Source organism: Papilio xuthus, unplaced genomic scaffold (assembly GCF_000836235.2).
Source record: "Papilio xuthus unplaced genomic scaffold, Pxut_1.1 DF827756.1, whole genome shotgun sequence".
Taxonomy (NCBI): domain Eukaryota; kingdom Metazoa; phylum Arthropoda; class Insecta; order Lepidoptera; family Papilionidae; genus Papilio; species Papilio xuthus.
Genome location: NW_013530893.1, coordinates 6258167 through 6279312, shown reverse-complemented (window position 1 = coordinate 6279312; position 21146 = coordinate 6258167). Strand labels below are relative to the sequence as shown.

The window sequence follows — 21146 nt, the reverse complement described above, 5'->3', positions numbered from 1 at the left end:
TGTCTCCCTCCAGCAGGTTGTGGTGATGGGCAGCAGCACGACCTCGGACAAGACGATCAACACCAGCACAGACTCCGCAGCGACCGCGCTCACCTCGGTCACCGGAACTGACGACTCTATGGACGCCGAGCCTGATCCACCCGACTCCCTGCACCAGCACAGCCTCATCGATGCCGACCCGCCCGGCCTACCGCAACACATACCCCCCAGCACAGCCCCTCCTCATTACCACCGTCCGCAGGACAGCTGCGATATTGACTCCCCAGCTTACACCAAACCGCAATCTGCAACGGACGTTATAGAATCCCCCAGACCGGGGCCCGCACGATTCGTCTTCGATGTACCACTCCCTGAACCGAGACCAGAAACAAAACCCAGAAATAAAATCCAAGTCAGCCAGACGAGTGGCCCATCCACTTCGATACAAATACCCTTCGATCCTAAACTTGAAACACCTAAAAGTCCGAAAGCGAGTCAAACTAAGTACGAAACGCATTTTAAATTCGAGCCGGAGGTGACCAAGAGGCGAGGGAGCGAGCCGCGGGTCAAGAATAAGCAGAAATTAGATAAACAGGATTACTACAAGGACGAGGTGGCGAAGTTGAGAAGACAACTTGAAGGCACAGAAGTTTTCACAACCAATAGAAGAAGATCATCGGCACATCAGCATTCCGTTCCACCGCCGTCCTCCAGAAGACAATCTACAGGTATATGCTCCATAGACCCTTGTAATATTCAGCCATAGACATAGTAGAACAATTCCGTAGAATAACTACCTTAAAGCACTAAAACTGTTGAGAGTTTTTTATTCGATACAAAAATTTATATCGCGTCGTCACTAACTCGATTTACTGTTGCACTTAAAATATTTTATTACACAATAAATCTGCCGCACCATTTCAACTGTCTCGCGAGGCTTTTAAACTCTCTATTAACAAGTAACAGCTCTTTTAGAGGTTTTATTTAATTAACGTAGCAGTAAATTTTTACTATTCCATCAGCGGCGCAAGTCCACGTGACGGCAAATCCTTTGGATTCCGCCACAACCACCATCCCAGCGGGGCGCACCACCATTGTGGTACAACAGCCATCGCTGTCTCTTGACTATGGAGGCTGTTCCACTATCCTCGTGCGCGATGGAGAAGATGGTGGAAGACGCAAGAGCAGAGTGTGCAGTGACCACATACAACAGCTCCTCGATGTCACCAGTCAGTTCACATCAGAAGATCTCCATGAATTTGATAAACGGTAAGACTGTCATTGAAGACTCACGAAGTTTTTATCGGTTACCTGAATCTAGCTACAAATTATAAACAACCCATCCATTTGAGCAGATACGGCAGCCCACACCATTCGCGATCGCAGTCCGTGAAGGCGGCGCGGTCGCGCACGGGCGAGCGGCAGCTGCTGGGCCTGCCGCAACAACGCGCCCGGGTCGCCTCTATGCCCAACACCGGCGTCGAGGAAGAGTACTACAGGCTGAGACATTTCAGTATTACAGGTAATACTTGCCACCATAATTTATAATCATCCGACCTCAATAGCAATTTTAAAATATGTATTGTTTAATAGGTAAAGGCGTAGTGAATCGCGGCGATTCTCTGCGCTCACGGCGGTCGCGGTCCAACACATCTGTGGCGTCTAGCGCTTCCAGCACTGAGGCAGTTACCAGAGCGTCAGCGCCATGTTCCTTGGCGTCTTCCAGGTAAAAATATGATTTATCTTAGTAATAGTAAATTTTGTCAAATCAAATCTTTTAAAGTTTATGACTTTATCCGATATGAAAAATGAATGATCGTTCATGTAATACATACTACGTAAATAACGTTAAATTTGTGATTTAATTCCAATGTTATTAGGGATTCTTCGGCTGGCCTGAGTGCGTACAGAGTGCTCGTGCTGGGTGCGCCCGGTGTCGGCAAGTCCAGTCTCATTGGACAGTTCATGACTTCGGAATATCTACACGCTTATGACACCAGCATCGGTAAGAAGAAATGTTTTATCAATTGCTGAAGTCAATAGTAATGTTATAATAACAATGACTATAAATTAGGCTGCAAATACCAAAAGTGACAGTAGCAAAAGAATTGAGAAAGACGCACATTTTAAGAATGTATTTATATAACCACAGATGACGAGTCCGGCGAGAGATCAGTGTGTGTGCTGTTGGCCGGTGAGGAGTCTGAGATCACTTTCCTGGACTCACCTCCAGAGCACGTCATTGTAAGTCAAATTATTACTTAAATAATGTAGCGTAGAAAGAGAATAAACTATAAATAAAGAAATATTTTAATTGTTTACAAAGTAGATACTTGCATTAATTTTACAAATTGAAACTCATAATTCTATTATCCAAAGTTGACGTACAAAAGCCCCTCACCGGCGGAGTAAAGCCATCAAAACATTTGCGCGCTTCGGCAAGGCCATTAATACTTTGAAACCATTCGCTGAAACCTCGTTAGTGACAAAGAGCGTTGTAACTCCCGCACACTTCAGACCTTGTAATTATTTAAAAGCCTGTTACCGAAGCGACATAAACTTATTTATACAATATCATTTTTAAAGGTAAATATTATTTGCTAACGAGTTTAAACCTTGTGCAGAATATTCTAGGTTTGTTTCTGGAAAGGGATAACAAATACTAGACTAATATTAAATAATGATGGTTTTGCAAAAGTAAAATGACGATAATTTTGTTTAAGAAACGCTGTGTTGAGAAAGCAATCGCTTTGGGCGTGAGAATGCTTTCAATATGTAAATGTGTTGATCAGGAACGCGTTAGAGTTTGATTTTGCACATTTTGTATAATTTATAACAAATCGAGCGTGTTCGCGAATTTGTGAATTCAATTTACCGCAAAATATTCTGTTACATTTACAAGAACTTGACAGTTTCTTTTGAACATTTCGAAAATGTTTATGAGAACATTATAACAACATTTGCGTTGACTTCATTAATGTTATCGACAGAGTATTATTGTTGTATACGCATTTATAAATTAAATCTTAAATATATGTACATTATTATTAGTCTATTAAGTTTTGAATTCTAAATCTAAGCCTAAATAATGACATGGCAAAGGACCAGTTACCCTTGCGCAAACCAGCTTTCCGGCAGCAGCCAGTTTGACTTTAAAGGCGTTTTTGTTCTTGTATTATGTGGTAATCAGTCTGAAGGCTGCGCGCACGGATACTGCGTGGTGTACTCGACGGCGGACCGGAGCAGCTTCGCGGAGGCGGAGCGGCGGCTGCAGGCGCTGTGGGCAGCGGGACACACGGCGCGCCGTGCTGTCATCCTCGTCGCCAACAAGGCAGACCTCGCGCGCTCGCGCCTTGTGCCCACTGACGGTGACAACAACATCGTTATTCTCTTCCGACCTTACCCCCCGCCCTATGGAGTATCCGCACACTATTCACATCTCTATCACTAGTCATATCTGAGTTCCTTGCACATATCCTCAATCACGTAATCTATTCATAATTCTTCAGTTTTAATTTTACCAATCGCAGCCTGTGCTTACAGAAGGTAAATCCCTCGCGACATCGTACGAGTGCAAGTTCATAGAGACGTCAGTTGGCATCAACCATAACGTGGATGAGCTATTGGTGGGCCTGCTCACGCAGATTAGACTCAAACAGCAGCACGCCGATAGAGTCAGGTAAGAAGGACAGAACATTCCAGACTTAGTTCCAGTTCGGCTAACTGGACCAATGGTGCAACATTTGAGTTGAATGTGATTTGAATCCTCTATGTGTGGTTATCTCATTCCTGAGGAGACCTGTTAATTCTGTGTCATACTAGTTTGTACATTTCGTAAATCTATTTATGCTAGGAAACGCAGTAATCCTCGCAAGCCACGCGGGCGAGCGCGCTCTCCCGTGGAAGGAGAGCCGCCCTCTGCCGCCTCCACGCCCAGGAAACGGACACGACTCTCCGCCAGTGTTAAGGTAACCATTAACCTCAACATAATTGACCTAGGCATAAGATTTCAAAATTAATTTTTATATCGTAGTCTAAAATTACACTGCAGTGTTGTAGAGGCAACTATGAGTGCCGATTAGCGCTTTATTTATATGAACTTTCCCAGGTGCGAGGTCTGCTGGGGCGCGTGTGGGCGCGCGACTCCAAGTCCAAGTCGTGCGAAAACCTTCATGTTCTCTAGCATAGCGCCGAGCCCGTCGCCTGCTTCCCATTTTTTGACTGCGGAGCTCAGTACTCGTGAAAATCTCCACCCTGGACCAAGTGGACCTCATGGACTACTAGGGAAATTGAACAAAGGATCGGCAAAATATTATCTTGAAATTTCATAACTTTTCTTGGTATGTTATTTCTTAATTGGATCCAATTTTTTTAATCCAAGAATATGCTGTTCATTTAAAGAATCTGTATTACGCATTTTAAACATTTTACTTTCATTTGATTTTTTTGGTCAAATTTACGTATAATATTCCAAGATCATAATTTTGAATTTATCGTATGCAATAAAATGTTACGAAACATATTAATATATTTCAATATCAGATCTTATTCATAGCTTGATTTTTTGTTAATTTCTGAAACCAATATCCCTGTAGAACACATATCACCATCTCTGTCATTATCTTTGACAAAACAGAGATAACAATATGTTTTATACATGGATTTTGTTCTCAGAGACAAACGAGTAGTAGGATATCTTAACATTTGTAAACCTTAGGGTATTTCTCAATACTACCCGTAGAAAATCCCTTTAGTAGTCCATTATAAATATCTCCATAGGTGTTGCTTAAAACTGGTAGCTATAACATTCCGTCAAACTACGAATATATTGACCTAATAATAGTACAAACATCCTTTATGTATTTATTAATATTCATTTACAGATTTTCGATTTTTTCACAGTATATTCCTATTCTGACGGCAATTTGCATAAAACTAATGCATTATTCAGAACCTGTTATAAAATTATAGCAACGTTTACAAAGAGTAATTATTCAAAATTTGACAGCGCTTTTGCTATATCCCTTGTGCAGGGGCGGTGACGGGCCGGCGGATACGAATTATTTCACAGTTTGTATAATTGTGACAAAATATTATATATAATGTTTATATTCTAAATTGTATAAAAATACCATGAATTAATTAAGATAAAATTTACTTTATTCAGACACGAAAATAAACACAAAAACCAGATACTAGAAAACTTTTTAGAGAATGGAATATATGACGTAAATTCGTCAATTAAAAAATTAAAATAATTAAAAATCTACTAAAGATAACAGAAGATTTAATTCATTTATATAAAACGAATTTACATTCGTGAGTATAATGATCACAGAGTTTTTGTTTCAAATTAATTGATTGAAAATGTAAAAATTCCAATACAAAGGTTCTGAAAAATGAATATCTTACGAAAAGTTAACCAGTATTAGTAGAATATAATAAACGTAGTTATTAATAAATAAATGTGATCCCATCGTGTCTCCTAATTATAGGTAACATTCCCTAAATATGTAGATTATAAAAATATACTAAAGAAAAAGGAAAAACACGAAATTATATGTCACTAGATTAGTAATTAAATTAAGAATTTTTGAAGGTCACAATTTATCATGTTATATTATATGAATAAAGCTTACAAATAAAATAATATACGACTTATAATAAAAGCTTAAAATAAAAGCATATAAACTTATAAATTTCCTTCAAGATATAATTTTGTTATTTATCGATTACTTCGGTTACTTTTAAATTAATACTTCCAACAAAATACATCTAATAAACTTACTATTAAAGTGAGTGAAGTCAAATTAAACATTTTCCAAAACATGAAACAAAAATTCAATCTTTTATGCGTAAAATTGGGTCCACGGCTTATCAAATTGAGCAAATCGAATTAGAATTTATAAAGATTATTAAAATGATTTAGAATATAATTGACATTTCAACAATCTATTCGTATTGCAAAATAACATAATATATGACGAAAGTTATCATGAAAAGCGAATAATAAATGTCTAAATCCACCTAGAATAAACAGCGTCAAAATAAATTCAGTATTCACAATTCTATATAACCAGTCTAGAATAATCTTTGATAAAACATCACATGAAAATTAACAAGTTCAATACAAAATAGAAGCATAAATATCAAAAATGAAAACAAAAACGAAAGAATTGAATCCATCCAAAAACAAAATAGTTCGCCAAAAAACTACGAACACATTTAAATGTTCCTGGATATTGTCATTTTGTAGATCCGTAGTTTTTTTATAGTTTTTTGTTGGAATCCTGATTTAAATCGCTTAAGAAAACATCCCTAGATGTAAGAATCAGTTTACGGATACTTTGTATTTCAGTGCCTGATATTTAGTATAAAAACATAATTATTTAATCCCTCCGTAAAATCCATTTGCCTTATTTATTTAGTGGCATTATTTTATACATGAAGGTAGAGTAGCTTTAGTTATATACCTTTATATTTAAATATGTAAGATACCATATCTACATAACCTCACAATTTTGAAATACTTTACGTAAATTTTGTTACATTTATTAAAACTAAGAATTAAAATTACTGTAAGTAGCCGTTATGTCTAAGAGTATGGAATATGGGAATAAACTCATATAAATGGAATATTATTCATAATTATATTAATGCTGGTTCCATCTTAGGAAACTCATTGTTTCTATTCAATATTTCGAATGAAACCTAAATATTATTTTGTTTAATCATTAATTTATTTTTTAACATAATTCTTTTAAAGTCAATATTACATCTAAGATGGCCAGTATCGTTACGATCACTCTGGCAACATTTTATATCTGTAAAAATGCGTGCTTGTTCATGTTATTTTTATGTTAATCGCTTTAAATGACTACTTTTAAATATATTTAACTCTAAGATCTTAATATAAATACTTGAAGTAATAGTTTTCGTATAAAATTATTACAATTTAGGTTTGCTTAATATCCCAGGGTCCAAATTAAACACCAATTACACTTTTCGTCCTTGGACAATCCTGGTCCATTCCATTATGACATATCCAAACGATGATAGTAATAATATCTCTTACAAGAATGAATATTTCATACTTTATCATTTATTGGCACAACAAACACCTCAATCCCCGGGATAAAGTTATATGATCTAAGTAAAGCTTTAGACACAGTGCTCCATCGTTTGGATAGTGTTAGAACCATTAACCTCATGTCAATGAATCAGCAGTAGAAATTAGTAACGCGTAGTGAAGTTATTTGGAGAATCCGACATCTTTGGGAGACCGTTCTTATCATCGTTTGAAATTTATTCGTGGTGTTCCCCAAGGAGCACCTTTAGGTCCAGTTGTCAAAGATCGCTTTTTTTTATTTGTAAATGATACTTACAATGGTATGATAAAAATCGGATTCTCCATTTAGAATTGAAGTTTTGTAGTGAGAAGAACCAGGGATTCGACAATAAGGGATTACGAATAGGTTAACATTTTCTGGTACCTCTAAAGTACTTTAACATGGTTAAAGTGCTGATGGAGAGCAAAAAATATCATTACATTAATTTATAACAAAATATAAATATGCGAAGTCAATTGCGGGGAAAATTGAATTTGTCATTTACAAGGTTTACAAGGCCTAAAGTGACGTTTAACTTTGGATACGCAAACTAAAATAGAAAACGGATTACTGAATATTATAAATATATGTTATTGGTTAAATACAGTATAACGTAAAGACAAATTCAACAGTGAAATTGTGAAGGAATTTAATAAAAGACGCTAAATCTACTGCTGTCACTTTCCTACATCCTAAAATAATCTTAAATGCTTGTATTATTGAGTCCAATTGGCATATTGTTTTAAATATTAATCCCAAGTCTGAAGCTGAACTTGCGCCTAATTATAATCCCATTGGACCACGTTAAGCAATATACATATACTCGTATGTAGTCATACACAATATATATTTGATAGACAGTTAGACTTTTCATAGATATTAGCTGTACCCTTAGTCTTAGGTTTTTATATTTAGTCAGTGTGTCCACGTATGTATTTACTATAGTTTTATTTATGTGAATTTATTGAGTATTTGAATATTGTAATATTGAAAATTGTTTAATATTTTGATACTGTAATAATTTAATTTTCTATTTTTAATAATTTATTTCAGTATAAATACAATTATTATAAATGTTAATCTGTTTAAAATTCTTTTCATAATTATATGTAGAAATACAGTATTATTTGAATATTTATTACGTGTTAAATACAAAGTATTTACGATACTTACACAATTTTACAGTATTGTAATATTTAACGCAGACTTTTGTAAAAAATTGCAATTTGAAAATGTATTAAATATCAATTTTGCTCCATTTAAATCAAATATATCGCTTACCATATAACTTACTCCATACATACATAAATCCATACATTTAGCATATTTTCGATATTGATAAATAAGATATTAAATAGAAACATTTCATAATGACTGCACTTAACTTTATATCATTTTGAATTAAATCTGTAATAACATATCTAAAATATACACATTTTTCTAACAACATTTTTCGCACAAAATCACGTGATACATAACTATATGATTTTACATTTTTTTTGTATTTTCTTTTTTATTTAATTGTGTGTAATGTAACATGAATCAATTATGTACGTTTAAATGTAACATTTTGGTATAAATTCTGATGTTTCTTGTATAAAAAGATTATATAATAACAATGTCGTTTCATTTTTATATCCCCCCCCCCCAACATACTTCAAATTATTTCAACTAGATGGCGTTGTCCGATTAAGCTAATCTTACTATTTTTATATGGATGGATGGATGTTTGTTTAAAGGTCTCAACAGAACGGTTGAACGGAAACGCTAAAATACGTACGACGTAACACATACTCTGGAATAACACATAGGCTATTTTTTGCGTTTCTTTTTTTGTTCCGGGCGGACGGAGATGCAGGTGACAGCTGGTCCTAACTAAACAAACATAGCATCCGGTAAAGGATCAAAAAATCATCTTGTACATTTGTTTATTTCAATCTTGATCTCATCTTGGAAATGTAACATTATTACACGTAATTTAATAATGTCCTTCCATTTCACAAACGAAGCAATAAACGTGAGTAAGTGAGTGATCCATAACGTCAATTTATTCAACAAATGCGTTAATTTTAAGTCTTTATATAAAAGAAAGAAATTATAAAGATGTGATAATTTAATTTGTGAGCATCAGTTTAACCGTGGGTTTCTGAGAGCAAAATCCACGTTTACAAGATATTGTTATCTCTATTTCATAAAAGATAATGACAGGGATGACGATATGTTTTATACAGAAGTTTTAATCTCGGAAACCAAGGGATTAAATCGTATACATTTTTCGTTACTCTAATTGTAAATTGAAATAATCACAGTCAAAGCAGATTTAGCTTAAAATATGACAAAAAACAATTCTTGTAGAATATAATAAGCTCTTTCTTTCTGTTAAATGTCAGCAAAAATAAATCGAATCCTCAAATATCCCATTTATACGCAAAATTAATTTCATTAAACGAAAGTTAGGGTCGAAAAAAATCATTTGCCGAGAGGCTTTTATAATAAAACAAAATTATCGAAAAATAAATTGAGTCTCGGGATTATTTTAAAGAAAATTAACCCACAGTTAAGTCTCAGGCTGTTAGACCATACTTCGACTTTGCTCCGGCTTCACTTAGGCTAGACTTACTTGAGTACTTAACTCAGTATAATTTCATGTTTTAAAGTACGATTAGTTCATATAAGCTGTGCTTAAAACAAATGACTATATAACATTTACTTATTACTTCTTTCCTTATAAAATTTGACCCATTAAATAATTAACTTGATTTAAAAAAACGCTCTCTAATGGATAGCGCCATCTATTGGATGTGTTTTAAAACTCTATAAATAAATTTGTATAGATATTTGTTAGTAAAATAATGTAAGCAAATGCCTTTAATATAATATCATATATTATTTCACTGTACGAATGTAGATATGAGAAGTGAGATATTTTGTCGGAATTCAGATATTAGTATTGAGAATGTTACGAAGCACAATACGTCGTAATTTCAGAATAGTTCAGCGAGATAGTCGAGTTTGTAACTAAGAAATACAAACAAATATATATGTATTATTTTACACATTTTATGCATGTCGTAAGCTTCATATTTTCCAAAGAAATTGTATGGAGATATTTGGAACTGGATTTTTCATTTACTCGGACAATTCTCAAGCTACACAAATGTTAAAATTTCTGTGTATCTAAAATAAAATAAAATATAATTATACTTTACATTAAAATACAATAACGAGCAACACCTGCGTAAACTTAATTTATAAAACTTTTCAACGAATCGAAACATAATTGTCAATTAATTAACAAAAGACGAACAGTTGAAATGGAATTACAAAATGGCGGACAATACGTTCGAATGTATTGTTACCGACTTGCGACCGCCATTTTACAAAGCCTGCGACAATGGAGATAAATTAATGGATTGTTACTATAATGCAATTAATTTTAACATTTTTAAACCTTAATAAGAATATTAATGTTAATTAAAAAGACCTATGGCCTGTTGTAAAATAAAAACATAAGTAATGAAAATTAATTAAAAGACACGACAAACTGCAACAAGACATTACTACACTATAGAACGGAATAAATATAACAACAACAAAAATATAATATTAACCAAAACAATAATATTATCCTTCTCAAAGACTTCAAAGTAAAATATCTTCTGTAAGTACAAACTAGCTGTCGCTCGCGACTACATCCGCGCGAAATAAAAAAAAAAATTAATTAGTAGCCTATGTGTTCTGCTATACTATGTTCTACATCTATGCCAAATTTCAGCGATATCTATGCAGCACTTCTGGAGATACCTTCAAATAAACTCTCCATCCAAACATTTATAATATTAGTTAGAAGCAAGATAATATTTATCTAGGCAAACCTCAGTAGGTAAATGTAAATTAATTATCTAATAGCAACATGCAAATATTCAGAGCTAATAGTAAAGTTAACTGGGGCGAACTGATTTATACAAACATTGGATATTTGGCGTTTACTAAAACGTTACTATGAAGCTTCGGATTCTAATTATGACAAAACTTCTTCGTTTTACTTATTAAAAGATGATAAAAATAAAGAACATGCAAAACCATACTTACTCCATCTAAATACCTATTAATAGTTGAAGATTATCTTAAGAAAAATTACACGTATTGATCTCTACCGTATCCAGACAGTTAGCTATAATATAACTCAACATTGTAGTGTTGAAATAAATTACAATTTTAACCTTTAAAAGCTACATTAGATCTTTTAAAGAAAGATTCAGTAAAAGGCAATGCAGCGGAGCGAGGGAGCGCTGTTCGCTACAATTAATTTAGCAAAGGCTGATGGAAGGCACTTTCCCTCGTTACCTGTGAGTCTGTCCTCGTGCCGACACTACAATTTAAGAACTTATTATATTCGAAACATTTTATAAGAAAGATGAGACAATTATTATAAAAGTTAGTCACACCATCTTGATTTATGACATTATGACAATACATTATTAATTACCACCCTTTTCTTATAAAAGGAAATGATGGGAAGGAGAAGTGGATTTAGCGTAGGAGGGGACGCATAAGAAGGGCAAATATTCTCTTTCTGTGCGGCTCCCCACCGTTGATTAAAGATAGGCAACGCATCTGTAATGGCAGCGGTCCATGGGCAGAGGTGGTTTCGCTATTTCGACGAATTCAGGTGGCCGAATGTTCCTTTGCCTTTTTGTACTATATAAAAAAAAACTAATAAAATCAATATTGGAGACTGGCTTATTGGCAATATTGGCTTTCGACTTTCAAAATTTTCAAGCAAATTAAAAATATTTGCACTTAAATAAATAGGAATCATTAAAATGATTAATTAAGATATGAGAATCGTGATATTGACTTGCAAATCTCTGATTGTAATTAACCAGCTGACGCCATCGCTGTTGTAAACGATTTCTGAACGTGAATCCAGTTTGTATGAATTATTCATGAAACAGATGTCGCGAAGGAACAAAAACACGAAAAAAAAAACAAAATCTTTAAACAACTAATACAAGATTCCCGCCAAAATAGAATTTAAAAGATAAAATTCTGTAAATTTTCCAGACTTAACTCATTCTCTTGTGTTTCTAGAAAAGCTTGATTAATATTAAAAAGTTTAATATATTACTTACCCTATGTTGCCACCGTAAAATGAAATATATTTATCATTTTACAATGTGGTTAAAACAGAACAAACGTCACCGCATAAGCTCGAATATTGTTTTAATAATTATTGAATTATTGCGGACACAATTATTATCCGTCATTTTGCGTGTGGTCGGCGCAAATCCAACATGGCGGCGGACAAAGCGTCAGTTTCGCGGCATCATGACGCTGATGAATTATTAAATAGAACACATTGTTTTAATAAACAATGTTACAGGTATTCAATTTTAACAACAGAATATTCATAGATTATATTGAACAAAAGAGTAAGGTGAATTTATCGTTTTTTTTCTTAAGAGAAGAAGTCAAATGTACGCCACGGACGTTGTTATCGCCGACTCCCATGATCATGAAGCGCACATGAATTGCCGGTCTTTTAGATAAAGATAATGCTTCTTGAAGGATCCTAGATTTTGATATAAATAAAAAAACGTATCACAAATGTCTCTCTATCCGTTGGACAGAAGCTTAGGTTGCTCAAGGCTGCCAATATTCAAAATCAAAACTGAACATTAGTAAATGCTGCCACCTTTTATTGTCCATGATGATGATGATCTCTATAAATTAATTACTTGCAATATTTATATACGTACTTCTACATAAAGATCGGTCTTATTAATAACATGAAAAGTTTATGTCGTACAATATACGTTCGCGTTTATTTTTGCAATAAATGGAAAATTAGCATTTTATTAAGACGTCATGAAACCTGTCGCAAATGTTCCACTCATATTGAGATAAATAATATTTTAAGTTCCTTATAAACAATCATCTGGTATACGATTGGATCGAAATTACAAAAGTTAAAGTTATTAATTACAGTTGAACTGTTATTAATTACTTTAAGCTTCACTTTTATGAAATAAACTCAAAAAACAGTAAAACTGTAGCTGCATTTTATGAAGCATATCTTTCGAGAGCAATTTATTAATGAAAGTACATTTCCATTATAAAAAGTAAGCAGTAAAATATAAAATAGCAAATTTTCCACAGCAGTACACCGCGCTGTCGCACGAACACGTTCCTTGTCTCTTCTTGTCTTTTTTATTTGAATTTTATTCTCTTTGTATTCACAATATAAAGTATAGCTTTTAGATAATGAGCAATCCCAGTGACCGTTTACTTACCGTATATATACAAAAAGATAGAAAAAATATTTGACATCTGCAAAATGATACCAGTAAATTTTGTACAAAATTAAGTATGTTCTGCTCCTCCATACATCTCTATCAGCCGTCATATCTGAATTCCCCCACTTTTTACTTATATCCTCTTTCACACAATCCATCCATACTTTCTTTGCTCTTCAAGCATACGCTTTTCTTCAAAAAAAGATTCTTTTATAAAAAAAAAAAAAAACTAGCTAGCCAGCGACTACGTTCGCATGCGATTGAAAAATAGATAGGAGTGGAATCTCATACCTATTGAATATACATTTAAAGTTTCATAAAAATTGATCAAGCAGTTTCGGAGGAGTATGGTAACTAACATTTTGATGCGAGAATTATATATGATCTGTAAATTTTTTTAAAATAGTTTAGGCATGTTTTTATCAATGATTAGATTATGCATTAAACAACTTCTATGTATAATATAATCATAAAGATGTATGCTACAAGGTTGTTGCTCACTGCTCGTTAAAATTATTAATTACATTACGACAAGGAACTTATGATAACCTATAATAATAATAATTTATCGACGATTACAATAACTATTCTATCTTAAAATACAGCACAAAAATATCCAGATTTTATCTGTGTAGCATTGCTCTGAACTAAGTCCTATTGGTGCTATTTTCACGAATGTTTGAAAACCATTTTACGAAACAGTGTATTATTCTCCAGGCCCGGACCCGGGCTTATCAAATCGAACCCAAAATGAATACAACTTAGAGATCCCAGGTAGAGAAAGAATTGTTTTATTTTGTCCAAAAATAATCAATGATTATTGACTTATATTTGCCGGTTTTAGAAATTTAAAATACATATTACGTGCAATATCAAATTCTTATCAACTTCAATGACGTCAATACTGCAAATCTATTTGTTTCATCTGCATATTATACAGTTCTTTATGGCCCATTTAATGGGTTATTTATGAAAAAAAAAAAAATGACAGCAAGATATAAAATCATGGACAGCCATTTCTAACGTTAGCAAGATATTGCACTTACAACAAGTCAAAGGTCATTCAAAAGTAATCTTAACTTCTCGACAATAAAGCTTCAAATTGAAAATATAATAAAACAACTTAAGTTCATTTATATCTTTTAAAATCTGTATACGTAAGTCGGTATCCCCAAGGTCTTAAATACCTTAATGAGTAAGTGACCGCAGACAGCTTGATGTTTAAAAGTTTTCTGCCTACTACGTTCTCGTCATTGAGAGATTTAGCAGGCTGATAAAGTTATGTGTAATTCCTGCAAAGTACTGCCGGTGGACCCTGAAACCACAAGATTCGGTTACTTATTTTACATCTTAATTGTTTTTATAACAAAACTAGATATCGCTTGCGACTCTGTCAGCGCTGAATTTAAATAAAACTTAAATAGTAACCTATGTGTTCCTTCCAGATTATAATTTATGCCAAATTTCATCGAGATCCATTGAACCGTTCTAGAGATACCTCAACATCCAAACATGCACATTTATAATACCAATAATAAGTAAGATGTAGATTATCAGTATGATATCTGGTGTCGACTCCGGATAAAATTTAATTTTGGAAAATTCGTATAAAAATTTTTCAGTCAACATTCTTTACATGGAAGTTTAGTAAATAAACCTTGTTGTACAAGTGAGATATGATCGAATGTTACCACCCTAAAATAAATTTGATTCTACTTTTCTACATTTGTAAACAAACATACTTAATTAAGAAATTTTATGTTTACTCTGTCTTTATTTACATTAGATCAAGAATTCACGACCAATTAACCTTTCTACATTGTTTATCTTTGCCACTGTAGCGTAATGTCAGACACGTTTGACTAGGCTAATATGATGAGAATCAGCAGTCCGGTTTTACCATCATCCGCGGTCACACGTCACAATGTCACTCTCGAGTCTACTCCTGTTTACATCATTCGCGATCGTTTCCACTCGTAATGTTCATCAAGTGACCACAAGTTACAGATACATAGAAAGTAAACCTTCTTACAGTGATGAATATAAAAATGTATTTGATCCAAATGAAGATCGGGAAACAATATCAAACTATGAATATCAAAGTGAAGCAACGAATCAACAAACACAAGAAAATCACAACCAAAGACAAGAGCATGGTAATTCAAACCAAGAATTGAATCAAAGTATTAAAAAATATGCTACAAATGGACCAGTATTTACAAATATAAATCGACATCAATACAATAATAACGTGAAGTATATTAAAAGATTAGACGAAGAAATAGATCCTGACATTATAATATTCAAAGATAACATAGATGATCAGAGACAACCGTTCACGAATAAAAGAACACAGAACAATACTAAATACAAAATAAATGTTAACACAGTACCTATAAGGAAAGTAACAAGTCCTTCAAAATTACCGGAAATACACGGAAGTACGAAGGAACAATACACTACTGAGTCGTATTCAGACAGGACTAGAACTTCGGACAAAGTTACTAATGTTACTAAAGTATCAAATACACGTAATAATACTAAAAGTGTAAAAGAAATCCAAGAGACGACACCAGTAGGATTTGAACTTGACGATAGAGTTGCATTTAACGGGGACAAGTGTGCTACAGGTCAAGCGAAAGTGCTAGGAAAGTGCGTACCAAAACAAGACTGATAATTATCGTGTTTCCTAGTGATTACTATAGTATTGAGTACAATTTAATTAAAATTATTAATAAATTACGTGTTAATTATGTTGTTACACGTTTTATGTGTAAACAATTTTATATGTAAGTATATTTATTAAGAAATATGAAAATTATTACGCTTTTAGAAGCATCCGTCTGATAAAACAAGATTGTAAGTTAAATATGTTAGAATACTGTTATTAAGGAAAGTTTAAATCTTATTTAAATATCACTTGGATCTCTTACTCGCCTCGTGTTAAAATAAACAATATTATACTTATATAATATGAATTAGATATATAAATTAACGTTTCATTAGACTTTGTGACAAATGTAACATCGGCGTTAAATAATAATTAAAACCTTATAATATAATACATCATTTCATCATGATTACGGTGAAGGAAAACATAGTAATGCTGCACATATCTGAAAAGAAATTCAAAGATATGTGTGAAGTCAACCGACCCGTACTTGGATAGCGTGGTTGGCTATGGCCTAATCACCATTAACATAGGGTAGGCTCTGAGCGTTTTTTAGTGGGTATTCTGGTCACCTTCTGTGGCCGGCGAGTCCCACACTCCCTACGCCATTGCACCGCCCGGCGTAGGCGTGCGTAAATGCATTTCCTGACTATAAAAAAAAAAAAAAAGAGGCTCTGAGCCCCTCGGTGGGGACGTATAGTGAGCTGATGATGATGATGAATATAATACATACTTATTTGTAATTAACAACTCGCCATAAGTAACATTTTAAATAATATAAAATTACACACTTTTTAACGGTTTTTTGCTTATACTTACAATCCCTACAGATCCACAACTTCTAAAACTCCTTATCAGTCTTTACCTGCCCATTCCCCCACCTTTAGATCTAGCCTAGATCATTGACTGGTGCCGTTCTTGTCTCACCCAGGGTGTGACACAAAATTATTTTATTACTAATTACATTAGGTTATTTTTAACCCATTTTCATGCTAAAAAGTCACAAGATCCTTCATTTACCTAAGCTGTTTTGTTACGTTTAGTCTTTGTCATTTTCTATGCCTGAGTAGATTTGACATATTGTCTGACAGAACTGACCGCGATATCAACAATCATGTCGTACTATATTAACATCATGTAGTAACATTTTTCATACATAATAGTACACTAGTTGTCGGCCGCGACTCCGCCCGCGCGGAATTAATAACAAACTTAATTAGTAGCATATGTGGTCTTCCACACCATGTTCTACATCGATGCCAAAGGTCCATATAAGTTTATAGTCTTACTTCTTACTAATATTTGAATATTTGGACGTATGGATGGATGTTTGTTGGAAGGTATCTCCAGAAAGGCTGAAAGGATATAGATGAAATTTGGCATGCATATAGAACATAGCTTGGAAGAATATATAGGCTACTAATCATGTTTTTTTTTAATTCAACGCGGACGGTTTCGCGGGCGACAACTAATTTATATTTATATGTAAATATTAAAACGGAACAAACCTCAAAATAAACTTTTCCACTTGGAAATTACTTAATTAAGATAATACTAATGTTGTTGCATAAAATTAGGCGGCAGAATAATTGGATTTTTTATAACTTATTGTTCCCGCAACCAATCGACTTACAAACTTGTAAAGATTCTATTAAAATTGATATTAACTAAGCAATTAAATTAACTACCGATCATTATTAACACAAATTATTGTTCATGATGTCATATTGTGAATACAATATTGCATAATTATTAAGACAAGTTACGATCTATCTATAACTCATCTTCATAAAAAAACTTTAAAACATAAACAATTGTAAATGATATTTTTGTTACGTTTCCTTATCATAATTTCTTTTGTAGCTACAGAAATCGTTTAGACTTTCTTAAATTTATATTAAGATTTTCAAGAAATAAGTGTTAAAAAGTGGAAGATTTATATTTTATATATATAAAAGAAAGTCGTGTTAGTTACACTATTTATAACTCAAGAACAGCTTTACCGATATGCCTGAAAATTGTTGATGAGGTAGCTTAGAGCCAGGAGACTGACATAGGATACTATTTATTCTTTTTTTTTCGAATTTATGCCTGAATGCTCTTTATTTAACTTACTAATATTATAAATGCGAATGTTTAGATGTATGTGATGTGGATGGATGGATGGGTGTTTGAAGATATCTCTAGAACGGCTGAACGGATCTCGATTAAATTTGGCATACGTGTAGAACATAGTCTGAAAGAACACATAGGCTACACTAATTAAGTTTTTTTATCTACCACGGGTGACAGCTACTAACCTATCTATTCGACTATTTACGTAGTAAACCTTTGCATTGTAATATTGTGTGATTAGGTATTTCCCTTGAGGAAAATTTACAAAAACATTTACCGCTCTGTGATTTGTTTGTTTATACATCAAGCAAATTAAAATGTTACCAAGGCTGAATTACAAGGTCATCAAACTGTACAAAAGTAGGTGATCTTCTCGTATAATCTAAGATCCCATTGCTTCCAGAACTACGATGTTACGTGTTGCCAATTTTTTTTATATTAGCCCTACTTAAAATATTAAATTTAATTATTATTTATGTAGATTAATTAAAAAAATCGAGACAGTAAACACTTTTTACTCTTTATCTTGACTTTTTACCGCTAGATGTCAGCATAGTATGAACTACTGTGCCATCTCTTTGACACGTCATATCTAATCTCTTTCACACAATATATGTATCTATTCTTACTTTTGTCTTCACTTGTTACTATCGCAACAAAAAAAAAATCTGTAAAATAGCTCTACATTAAAAGCTACTTATAAAAAAGCTTTCGTTGCATACAACAAAGATTTATAACAGTACAGTTATTTTTCCTCAAGTAACATAAGTTTTTGTGCGATGACGTGATACGTTTGTTTGTAACAGGATGCAATGTTTTTGTCCCAGACTCGACTCTCGTTTCCATAGTGTCATGCGTGCGATCACCAAGGTTGTTACAGTCCGGTGGACTTCACGATAATATTTAGATATTAATACTCATTTTTATAGTTATTATAATCTTATACCAGCCAGATTTATACGAAGTCTAAAGAAAGTAATAATAGGAGAGCGTCGTTGACTCAGAGGTTCTTGACTTGTAACTGCACGTCCTGAGTTCGAATACTGCATTGTACCAATGTGTTATTCAATTTACATATATGCATTTATTCGACGTTCTAACGGCGAAGGAAAACATTGTGATGCAACTTGCATCTGCGAAGAAATTCAAAGAAATAGACCTAGTCACCTCTGACTTGGGTAGGCTCCGAGTCCCTTAAGAGGGATGTATCGTTAGGCGATGATGATGAATAAGTAGGTTTTTTTAGTCACCATTCTTTCGATTTAGTGAGAACAACAGCATTGGGAAATCTTTGTATGTGGTGCGCGGAAGGCCTCATACTGTGGACGACGTTGCGGATGGTCTTCATGTAACAGTGAACTGACTCAAGTAGGTGACGATGATACGTCATTACCTTGAACAACTGTAGCCTTAAATGTTTATTAATTTCTTCATTTGTTTTGGTTTTGAAAATAGAACGTAATAAAATATAAATGAATAGAAATATTTTCATTGCACTTTATTTTCTTTTATGTACATTACATTATGTACATTATATAATAGACAATTAACTTACGTAGACTTATTATATATATGATTAGAATGACTTAAAGTAAATCTTATATATAAAATTCTCGTGTCACAACTTTCGTTCCCATACTCTTCCGAAACGGCTTCATCGATTCTCATGAAATTTTGTGAGCATATTGAGTAGCTCTGAGAATCAGCCAACATCTATTTTTAATCCCGCGCGGACGGAGTCGCGGGCGATAGCTAGTTTAATCTATGAATCTGTAAATATACATTTTGGAAAGAAATTATATCATTATATAATTTGTTACAATCAATTTTAAAAATTTGCTGACAAATTACAATATGTCTAGTTCGATTATAAACTCATAAAATATCATAATCGCATACATGTACAGTACAGAAGTGTAACGTTTATATACATATAAAAATATAGCTTATAGTAACTATACAAAGATTAAAATATACCAATTCCTTTTAAGTTAATCGTTGAACACATAATTATTTGATTTATACAACATCTTGGCGGATATATAGCAGGAAATATAATTGCGCTTTCACAAATTCAAGAACAAATGTAGCAACAATAAGTTCTCCGAAACCAGTAAAATTTTAGTTTACATGGAAAAAGTTTGGCAATCTCTGGTCTAGAAGAGTTGTTAAGAAAGGACTAAACGACACGCTGTGCGCAGCGCTCTAAGAAATAGATTAATAATAAAGCTAAGTTTAATGTAAACTTTATAACTCCAAGTTCTAAGTAAACAAAAGGCGAATCGCCTCCGTCAAGGAATGTTCCCTTGATGTTCAATTATTTGCAACATGAATCGATCTGCGACGTCTGCAGCCGTTGGCAGCCTGCTAGTAATCCGCTGGTTGTCTGCTAGTGGTCTACAGGTCTGCTGCATCAGAAGGTCTCTGAATCAAACCACTGCCACATCTTAGGCTTGGTATAGTCCAGCTCGTACTCTTCGCATTTCTGACCAGTTATTCTGGAAACACATTATGAGAGATTCAAAATGTCATCGATTTTAGACCTGAGATAAATAAAAATATATTTTTACAATTCATAAAAAATGCTTTGAAGTATTGACAGCGTAAGTATTATCCTGTTCATATTTATATTGAATGAAAAACCATTTATAAAGCAAAATTTAATTCTCTTTGCCCTTTCCCCATACTTTTAGTCACTGATTTCTCTGCCGTCATCGTTAACACAATCCCATCAGTACATTGTTCGTATCCAACTTAATTAGTTCAGTAAGCTGAACGGAGGCAGAGAGTACTCACTATACTAACCATACAAGTTCATTCCACAAACAAAAGTCTGAATACAAAGTGTAACTAACCTAGTACGACGCACGCATTTGACGATGGGATGTGCCTTCCTGAAGCACTGCGGTCCCAACACATTGAAGTAAGTGAGGCCGATCTGCGCCGACACCAGTGAGTTGGTCCTTCGCAGGC

General features: G+C 33.5%; 2 protein-coding genes across 4 annotated transcripts in view; one reads left to right on the top strand and one right to left on the bottom strand.

Moving 5' to 3' along the window:
- Positions 1-4348, top strand: part of LOC106116315 (uncharacterized) — a 67597-nt gene extending 63249 nt beyond the window's left edge. For 2 of the 3 annotated variants that reach the window (XM_013310098.1, XM_013310097.1), the window contains 10 exons: positions 14-707; positions 1002-1248; positions 1335-1501; positions 1573-1705; positions 1860-1984; positions 2132-2223; positions 3170-3347; positions 3523-3658; positions 3833-3947; positions 4088-4348. In XM_013310098.1, the coding sequence (XP_013165552.1) occupies positions 14-707; positions 1002-1248; positions 1335-1501; positions 1573-1705; positions 1860-1984; positions 2132-2223; positions 3170-3347; positions 3523-3658; positions 3833-3947; positions 4088-4162 (1962 nt within the window). In that variant the 3' untranslated portion in view covers positions 4163-4348. The remainder of the gene's footprint in view (positions 1-13; positions 708-1001; positions 1249-1334; positions 1502-1572; positions 1706-1859; positions 1985-2131; positions 2224-3169; positions 3348-3522; positions 3659-3832; positions 3948-4087) is intronic. The other variant, XM_013310099.1, reaches the window with a different exon arrangement.
- Positions 4349-20135: 15787 nt separating this feature from the next.
- The window catches only part of LOC106116120 (uncharacterized), a 14217-nt gene continuing 13206 nt past the window's right edge, over positions 20136-21146 (bottom strand). Inside the window, exons 5-6 of the mRNA XM_013309859.1 lie at positions 21029-21145; positions 20136-20671 (exon numbers count right to left, since the gene is read on the bottom strand). Coding sequence (XP_013165313.1) covers positions 20587-20671; positions 21029-21145 — 202 coding nt within the window. The 3' untranslated portion in view covers positions 20136-20586. The remainder of the gene's footprint in view (positions 20672-21028; position 21146) is intronic.